The 10,363-nt window shown below is 39.1% G+C and overlaps 1 protein-coding gene across 1 annotated transcript in view; it reads right to left on the reverse strand.

Annotated features, from left to right (window-relative positions):
* Positions 1–10,141, reverse strand: part of LOC101863617 (60S ribosomal protein L14) — a 16,178-nt gene extending 6,037 nt beyond the window's left edge. Inside the window, exons 1-3 of the mRNA XM_005109052.2 lie at positions 10,030–10,141; positions 4,965–5,066; positions 2,737–2,931 (exon numbers count right to left, since the gene is read on the reverse strand). Coding sequence (XP_005109109.1) covers positions 2,737–2,931; positions 4,965–5,066; positions 10,030–10,032 — 300 coding nt within the window. The 5' untranslated portion in view covers positions 10,033–10,141. The remainder of the gene's footprint in view (positions 1–2,736; positions 2,932–4,964; positions 5,067–10,029) is intronic.
* Positions 10,142–10,363: the final 222 nt, after the last annotated feature.

The following is a 10,363-nucleotide window of genomic DNA, read 5'->3' on the forward strand; positions in this document are numbered from 1 at the left end:
AGGAGCGCAGATCCAGTCTGGTTGATACTTTTTAAATTTGTAATCTGCCCCGATTTGTCAGAACACAATTTACTTTGCACCCAGCCATCTACACTCGACACCACTCACTTTCGTGTGTTGTGACAAAATTTTTTGGAATTTCTTTTTTCTATATACACAGGTCGGTTTTTCCTGGGAGTGTAAATCTGGCCCGGATCTTAAGCATTCAACATAGATTGCGGGGATACGTTTTGAGCCAAAAAATAAAACAGGCACGGGGACGAGAAATGGTTAAAGGTGGGCGCAGGGTCATCTTTGCTTTTGTGGAGTGTTTTTGCCGCCCCCCAAACCAAATTTTTTCGGGGGTTTCCAAAAAAGGCGGGGCGGGATTTTTTTCCAATTCTTTTTCTCGGGGGGGGGGGGGGGGGGGGGGGGTTATTTTGGCAATAACACCATTTCTATCAGCGACTGACTTGTTCCTTAATTTTCTGTTCATTATACAACATCAATGAATATTGAGAAATTCCATTCGTCATTTAGACGCCAACTACACAATGAAAATATCCTAACTTTAGTTATTGAACCACAAACACTGAATCAAGTTTTTTTTTTTAAATTACCCTATAAATGCTTTACAACCTAATACCACATTTACATCAATCTCGAACACAAATTCTAAAATGTGCCTCATCGAATCAAATTTTTCACTTTTAGATGTTCTCAGCCAGCCTTTTAGGAGAAATGTTCAGTATTCAATACTGATGTAGGAGAAATGTTCAGTTTTCAATACTGATGTAGGAGAAATATTCAGTTTTCAATACTGATGTAGGAGAAATATTCAGTTTTCAATACTGATGTAGGAGAAATGTTCTGTTTTCAATACTGATGTAGGAGAAATGTTCTGTTTTCAATACTGATGACATAAGAGAAATATTCAGTTTTCAATACTGATGTAGGAGAAATGTTCAGTTTTCAATACTGATGACATAAGAGAAATATTCAGTTTTCAATACTGATGTAGGAGAAATGTTCAGTATTCAATACTGATGTAGGAGAAATGTTCAGTTTTCAATACTGATGTAGGAGAAATGTTCAGTATTCAATACTGATGTAGGAGAAATGTTCAGTATTCAATACTGATGTAGGAGAAATGTTCAGTTTTCAATACTGATGTAGGAGAAATGTTCAGTTTTCAATACTGATGTAGGAGAAATATTCAGTTTTCAATACTGATGTAGGAGAAATGTTCAGTATTCAATACTGATGTAGGAGAAATATTCAGTTTTCAATACTGATGTAGGAGAAATGTTCAGTATTCAATACTGATGTAGGAGAAATATTCAGTTTTCAATACTGATGTAGGAGAAATGTTCAGTATTCAATACTGATGTAGGAGAAATATTCAGTTTTCAATACTGATGTAGGAGAAATGTTCAGTATTCAATACTGATGTAGGAGAAATGTTCAGTATTCAATACTGATGTAGGAGAAATGTTCAGTATTCAATACTGATGTAGGAGAAATGTTCAGTTTTCAATACTGATGTAGGAGAAATGTTCAGTATTCAATACTGATGTAGGAGAAATGTTCAGTATTCAATACTGATGTAGGAGAAATATTCAGTATTCAATACTGATGTAGGAGAAATGTTCAGTTTTCAATACTGATGTAGGAGAAATGTTCAGTATTCAATACTGATGTAGGAGAAATGTTCAGTATTCAATACTGATGTAGGAGAAATATTCAGTTTTCAATACTGATGTAGGAGAAATGTTCAGTATTCAATACTGATGTAGGAGAAATATTTAGTTTTCAATACTGATGTAGGAGAAATGTTCAGTATTCAATACTGATGACATAAGAGAAATATTCAGTTTTCAATACTGATGTAGGAGAAATGTTCAGTATTCAATACTGATGTAGGAGAAATGTTCAGTTTTCAATACTGATGTAAGAGAAATATTCAGTTTTCAATACTGATGTAGGAGAAATGTTCAGTATTCAATACTGATGTAGGAGAAATGTTCAGTTTTCAATACTGATGTAGGAGAAATGTTCAGTATTCAATACTGATGTAGGAGAAATGTTCAGTTTTCAATACTGATGTAGGAGAAATGTTCAGTATTCAATACTGATGTAGGAGAAATATTCAGTTTTCAATACTGATGTAGGAGAAATGTTCAGTATTCAATACTGATGTAGGAGAAATATTCAGTTTTCAATACTGATGTAGGAGAAATGTTCAGTTTTCAATACTGATGTAGGAGAAATGTTCAGTATTCAATACTGATGTAGGAGAAATGTTCAGTATTCAATACTGATGTAGGAGAAATGTTCAGTATTCAATACTGATGTAGGAGAAATATTCAGTTTTCAATACTGATGTAGGAGAAATGTTCAGTATTCAATACTGATGTAGGAGAAATGTTCAGTTTTCAATACTGATGTAGGAGAAATATTCAGTTTTCAATACTGATGTAGGAGAAATGTTCAGTATTCAATACTGATGTAGGAGAAATGTTCAGTATTCAATACTGATGTAGGAGAAATGTTCAGTTTTCAATACTGATGTAGGAGAAATATTCAGTTTTCAATACTGATGTAGGAGAAATGTTCAGTATTCAATACTGATGTAGGAGAAATGTTCAGTATTCAATACTGATGTAGGAGAAATGTTCAGTATTCAATACTGATGGCTGTAACAGCCATTCAAAGCAGGTAGGCCTAAAATAACAAAGAATTTCGGACAGAACGTACCCTTTCCCTGGATGCCAGCTTCTTAGCCCACGTGCTCTCCGACCATTTCTTTGTCACGTCAGCCTTCTCCCATGCCTTCCTTACAGGTCCGGAGCGAGCAGATGGACCAATCTTAATGGTGAAGGGGGTCAGGTGGAGGGCCTTGAAGTTCATGTCTTTACGGTTGACACCAGAGCAGGGTCCATCGACCAAAGCCTAGAACAAGAAAAGAAGACCAAAAATACAACGGCCGTCGGAAGCTGTCAAGAGATGAAATCAAAACAAAAGCAAAGTGTGTACATCTATGAACAAGCCACCCTCCAAAACTAAATAAGTAAACAAGGGAACTTTGGTACTCAAAAACCTCCCACTGCCATTTATGCAGGAAAAGGATTCGTTAGCGCGGTTATGGGTGGCTGGATAGTGGTGCTCTCCGCGTCTAAAAATAGCCTTGTACGATAATTATAAGAAACACCCAAAATCTTGGTCTTCATAATTCTAATTTGCATCAGATTACCATGGGTCTCAACTCATAATTTTTAAAAAGGAGGAACTTTCCGCGTGACCGCGACAGAAGCCCATTTTGGCGAGACACCCACTATTATTACTGTTGGACCCTAGAATGTTGAAATAAAAACCATCAATTTATCAAAGCAAGGTTATTTCATACCAGTTTGAGGGTTTGGAAGATAATTTCAAGTGAGAGTCACTTACCAAATATTTACAATCTTGATTACATACAGAAAGTGGAGGCGCACTGTGGTCTTGTGCGACTTAATATTTTACCTTCATCATATTCGCCTGCATATATAAACTATATATAAATGAATCTTGTTTTGAGCCTGGGAAAAGGCCCAGACCCAGAATATCGACTGTTATGAACCAGTCTGGGTGTAATGATTCATATAATAAACATGAAAGACAAAATTAATGCTCAAACTGAAAGTAGAGTTATAACTTGAAAAGCTCAAGTAAACCTATTCAGTGTGAGAGGTGTAAGAACTGTGGGAGGGCGACATGCAGTGACACTGAAAATCTGCGAATAAATATAGAGACATAATTTACTGTCACCCATCCAATGAAATGCGAACACTTAGGCCCCTGCCATAAATTCATTAACACGCTTACAAGTAGTTATGGCGGATCCCGATTATACACAAGGCATGCAATAACGCGCACTTTGCAGAGAGCTGTAGTGGTAATCAAAATTCTAAACATTAAAATTTGCTTCCAATTTCTTTTCTTTTTTTGTCCTCTGGTGTTGCGTCCAGCCCTCCCCCCATCCCCGAGTGTATCTTTTTAAAAAAATCAATAATCTCCCCCCATTCCTGAGTCCTGTACTTCACAGCGCTCAGAACGAGTGCAGGTTCATTGACCGGTCACAATGACGAGCCTGACAAGACGCTTGTATAACTTTATTTGATTTTTTTATTTTGGCCCCCACAAACGACAGCACAGTGACGAACATTATTTTCATGGCGACACCACGTTTGTAGTGCAGAACCTGCATGTTACAAATGTTGCTTATTCAGACTTTTACAGACAAATTTCAGAGATCTTGATTTTCCAGTCCAGCCTCGGTGTCACATACAATTCCACTTCCCGCCATAGCCGCCTGTTCGCGTGAAACGTACTCTCACATCGGGAAAAGCCAAATTAATATCACAATCGTGACCGGCAAAAATGAACTTAAAGAAACGTTATCGGATTTGGTTTTCAAATAATATTCGAGATCTTTTATGTATTTTCCTGCGTCTCTGCGATTTTTTTCAAATTCCCGAGGCCTGGCAGTCACTCTGCTCCCAGCAACCTTCTGATTGACCCGCTGTCGCGGTAGCGGAGTTGAGCGGAGGAAGAGGCAGTAGCGGAAATCCACTAAATAGCGGACTATTGAGACCCATGGATTACACAGTAACCTCTTCTTCTTTGCATTCTCCCGCTAGACTTCGGGGCTAGTTGACTGCTGGTTTCTTCAAGAGAAAGTGGCGATGGAAGCAGGTGACAGAACTGGACTACAGAAAAGGAAAGGAAAGGATCTTTTAGACAAGAAATCTTGGTGTCACTGTCAGAATTCAAACTCTGGACCTATCAAAAGAGAGGCAAACACCATACCTCTAGACCACTAGAGACCCCACAGAGAATGAAAACAACACGCTGAGGTCAAAGAGTTAGACCTAACAAGTTGCATATCTTTTCTATTTTATTGATTTCAAACCTTGACACAGATTCATAGTTTCTCCAAGACTTACTCTGCTTTGGTCAATGACATCGACAATGACAACCAGCTTGCCCTTGTCGTCTCCATGGGCCACAAAGGCCACTCTGCCAACCTCTACAAATCTCTGGTAGGGCTGAAAATAAACAAATTAACAGATGGAAAATACAGTTATGTATTTAGATATATCACTGCGCAAAATGATTTATAGCACGGGAGGACTTCCATAACGAGCGACCACTATGAGACAGAGTAGAACAGAAGGGTAGGGGGTGAGTTTAGAGGTTTAGGTTAGGTCTCTTCTTTATTGTGTTTGTTGGGGTGGTCGCTCGTTACGAAAGTCCTTCCTATAGCAAATCTTTATAAAATGTTAGGTAAATTTTTACATAAAATGAGCCATTGCCAAAACATGGGGAAAAACACACACATCTCATATTAGTGTGCATAAAATGTGATGCATTAGTATTTATTCCTCCAAAACGTATACACACGTCAAATATAGGATGTAGAACCTGCATTAGCAGTTTCAGACCCCTTGTCAGCTTTACAATCTTGAGTTTGTAAATTTTGTGCCAAAAATGTTCGTTTTTTTAGTGATTCCTGGAGTGTCATTTTGAGCACACCAATGCAAACTTCCAAGAATGTCCAAAATTTAGTATTTTTGGGTGTGGTTTTTTTTATGTGTGCTTTGATCCTATGTCATTTGTCATTGAGAAAGGTTAACTTGCTCAAGAAATCGGTTTATTTGTTTGCAGATAGACGAACAATTCTGATTACTTGTGCGTCTGTCGTGTCGTCACGGACTAGGTGTTTCAGAAAACACCATTATTTTTCAGTAGAATCACCATAGCTGGTTGAATCTCTTTGCCTATTGTCGTTTATTCAATACTTCAAAAGCCGCGATGCGCGAAAGGAACATCGGGTTCCTAGATCTACGATTTCGGTCGGCTGTTTAACATTCGCCGTTATTGTCGTCAACTTGCGACGTGCCGGAAGTCCGAATTTCGCCTACTTTTGTTTTGAACGGGTCATCAAAAGTGCCCGGATATAATTGTTTTCTTGAGTGACTTCTCCTTACTCGCATCCCCAGAACAACGGGGGAAACAGAAAAACAAAAGTAGTCATTGCCTTCAGCGTCCGGTGACGCACAAGAATCTTGCATTGAATGTGACGTACTGGGCTGTTTTGCGTGTTTTTAGGCTACTCTATTGAATATTTTAGTGAAATTGCGGTGTTTACACTGGATTCCTGGAACAAGAGTGTGATGTGTGAACAAACTTCGAGAGATGGATCATATCTGTGGTTATAGATTTAGCTTTTGTGCTCAGTGATGACGTTTGGGGTGTCGTCATGCAGCCGTACAAGACTGACGAACGTACAAGAAATTACATTGTCCTAAGAGCAAACATTTTTAAAGTAATGTGTGCTCTCTTTACTCAAACAAATAAACAAACATGCCCTTGTTTATCTGTCTAACTCAAAAATACACATTTGTTCTTTGTTGGTATGATATACCTTTTTCCAATACATTGTGTCATCATTGTTATGTACAAGTAATATTTTTCATAATTGCTAATATCAATAAGTTTTCAACATATATTTCATACATGCAAGATTCATTTAGAAGCAAAATACGTCTTTATTGATCTGTGTATCTCTTAGTGCAAATTTGTTCTTTGTAGGCATGATTTTACCTTTTCCCAGTATGTTTTGTCATCACTGTTATGTACGAGTACTGTTTGTCATAATTAGCCACATAATTGTGATCGTCAACTGTCTTTGATATGCCCTGGTATCTGTTTCAAAGCAAAAGAAACCTCTCCTGGTTTTTTTTATATTCTTAAAGTGCGCTTTTATCTCTGGAGGCAAGACTTTTGTCTTTTCCTGTACATTGTGTCATCATTGTTATGTACAAGTCATGTTTGTCATCACTGTTATGTACGGGTCAGCTCCATTGATTTTGTGCTTTTGCCTCATATTAGTTAAAAAATTGTTTTACACATGTGTTTTTCTGGTACTGAGGCTTTGATAACTGTATCTGTACAGCCTTTCACTATTGTGATGTGTTGTCAATGATAATGTCCAATGTGTATCCTTTCTTGTACATAACAATGATGACATGTTCTGTGCACTGCGTCATTGTTACAAAGCTTGCCATTCATATTACCATTATGAATGGAGTTCATAGTGTACAAAGTCTTTGTTTACTAAACAAATGGAATTTAAAGTCTATAATTTGCCTTGCTGCTTATCTGTTTTTGTCATCACTGTTACATACAAGAAATGCAGTAGTTGCCAAACCAATAGACCCATATCTCCAAAACCGTACATCTCCTTGCTCTGATACTCTAGGAATATGAGCACTAAATGTCAATCTGTGACCGACAGAAAAGAGAGTCAAATTGGTAAGAAAAATTTTTGTGCACCACTGAGTCTCAAGAGTCTCACGTTTTGGCAATTGCTCTTCTGCACCCACACACAGATGCACTGATTTGAGGGCTAAACTGCCACAATTTTTGCTGCAGAACAAACGTACGGCCACTAAAACCCTTGCCAATCTATTGTTTTCTAGTAAATATCGGTACTACTTAAGAATCTGGGTCCTGTTTGGGGATAGTTTTACCCCACCGACGATTACTTCTGGTTCTAAATGATTACTTTTGATGAGTGTGCCGATATGGAGAGACAGCCTATCAAACCTAGGCTAACTGCAAAACATCAAATTATGTTCAAATTCAGGGGGGCATGCCCCCCTGACCCCCCCTCTCCAAGTTTTTGTTTGCCCCCCTGAAACCCCCCTTCCCTTGTTATTAACTAGTGAATTTTTAATGCTCATTTTGTAGGCTGGATCTAGATATAGATCTACTGATACTGATAGAACATAGATACCGAATATTTTTGTCGGTATCAATATCCAGTACTCTGTGTGCACGATGCCTAGTCTAAACTGACGGGACCCAGATTTTTAAGTTGTACCTAAATATCAATCCTAATACAGTAGTCTCCGCCTAAGATCCCGGTGCTCGGGAGCATGGAAATGCGGGATCTTAGGCGAACCGGGATCTTAACCGATGAACCCAGGGAAGAATCTATGGTGACCCATGCTAAGGCTCACAGTCGGTAAAATGGTCTCCCTCCTCTCTACAATGAACTGACGTGACCCCTTGGTGGGTTTATGACGTATGGCGAGCAAATAGTGGTTAACCGTGACGACCTATCACGGTGCATAGTGGCATGAGGCGTGCCATTTTCACTTATTATCCTATCATGAGTCTCAAGATCTACGCCTATCCAGTTGCCCATCCTCTTTACCTGTAAAAAAGGAAAGCTTTCCATCTCTGACAGAGTCCCCCCCCCCCCCAACCGCCTTTGTCGTTACACACCATTACGTTGTGAACCCACCAATTAAAATTCAGTCTGTCTCGCAAATTCGGGAGTACAGACAACTGCTGCAGTGATCAAGGAAGAGTTCACGGTTCGATGTGACCCTGCCTGGAGTGAACGTGTAGGCCCTACCCACCCAGCAAGTGATGCAAGCTTAGGTGGCGAGCTCAGGTGTGAGTGCGATGCGTGGGGAAAACAAACGCGTCTGTCAGTTCACACCCCCGTGTGATCCCGTCTGGGGCAAACATTGCATCGCTTCATCGAGTTTTACAACGTGTTTGTGATCACATTCACGATAGTGGTTGATCTTTGACGAGACGGACAGTTTATTGATCTCAACTTTTCACTCTATGTTGATCGGCTGTGCCCTCCCGGGTTTTTGTTTTACCAATTATGATCTGAAATGCGGGATCTTAGCCGAATGTAGACCATCAGAGCGGGATCTTAGGGGTGACTTTTGTATAGTAAAAATTCTGTTTTCCTAAGACAACGGGATCTTAAGCGAACCGGGATCGTAAGCGGTGGGATCTTAGGTCTTAGGCGGAGACTTCTGTATTGCCAAAACATCAAATCATTGTAAAATGCAGAGGGGCATGCCCCCCTGAACCCCCCCCCCCCCCCCCGATTCTTTTTAGGTCAGGGGGGCATGCCCCTTGAACCCCCCATGCCATGCTGTTAGAAACAAATATTGCTACGCCACTGGTCCTAGTTCAGTTTTGGCTCCCTTTCAGTTTTCAAACATCAATTATCAATAACTCAATAATATGAAGGCCATATTCATGTTCAGCATGCAAAATACTATTAGAAAACGAAGAGCCATTAGAAAAACAGTGTACAAAACGTGTAGCCTACATGAGAAATTTGGTCACAAATTGTATCCCAGCAAATTCTCCCCACCCCACCCCCAAATTGAAATAGCCTAGATCTAGAATCTAGATGACATTCGTGAGTGAAAATGAAAACAGAACTTGTAATTCCATTTTCTGTTGTCTGCGCTAGCTCACAGTACACTCATTGAAGGATCTAGAACTTAGCTAGATCTAAATCTAGATCTAGTCTCAGAAACTTCACAAACACTTTCCCCCGCCATGATGGCCAAATTAACTTTGGTGGACCCACCGTGTTTACATACATTATGATACATGTAGGCTATTAAAGTGCACCAGATCTAGCCATGCCATAACAACAGTGGGGGGTGTCAAGGGCCCCCGGCAACAAATAATTTTTAAAAACACAAAAAAATACAAAACGAGCAGACCATTTTTATGGCATTGCACAGCAGAGCACAAAAGTCAGCTTCATTCAGTGCTGGGTCCACCAAAGTTCAAACTCACATCCATTTCTAAAGGGAATTAATTTGGGGAGTACGGAGGAAAGACTAGATATCTAGAAATCTAGATCTAGATCGCCGGGGTATAGATCTGGCCCGGGGCACATTTGGGGTACAGAACTGGGACTTAAAGTACACAAAATAAGAGTGGTTTATTAGCTCTAAACAAGATCCCGATTCGGGTCTATCGAAAATTGGGGCACGTGTCCTGTACACTTTCAAGACAAACAAGAATTGATAGTTTCTGAGATAATTGAAATATTTCTGGTTTCCAAAGATAACACTGCGACAGAAACTGAGGGTACAAAATAACAGAGCGAAAATTTTAGCAAGAATTCACAAAATTTAGAAACAAGTTAGGAGCACATTTGGTCCCATGCCTCACCATCTTGGGAAACACAGCGTAAAAGGAAGTGCAGGGGAAAGAAGCAACTGTGGTATGATGGGAAATGACACAGATCTGGCTCCGTACATGACCTCTGTGAACCAGTGCTTGAACTGAACTGAGGACAAAGATGCGATGCTCTGAAGTTGTCTGCTTGCAAGATTATTATAGCCTATTATCAAAGGCTAGTCCTTATTTTTATAAGATAGAAGGGCAAACTGGAAGATTACGATGATATACAAGTATATATGCATGCATATATATATACATACATATATATATATATATATATATATATCAATATATAAATATATATCAATATATAAATATATAT

Source organism: Aplysia californica, unplaced genomic scaffold (assembly GCF_000002075.1).
Source record: "Aplysia californica isolate F4 #8 unplaced genomic scaffold, AplCal3.0 scaffold00746, whole genome shotgun sequence".
NCBI classification, from domain to species: Eukaryota; Metazoa; Mollusca; class Gastropoda; order Aplysiida; family Aplysiidae; genus Aplysia; species Aplysia californica.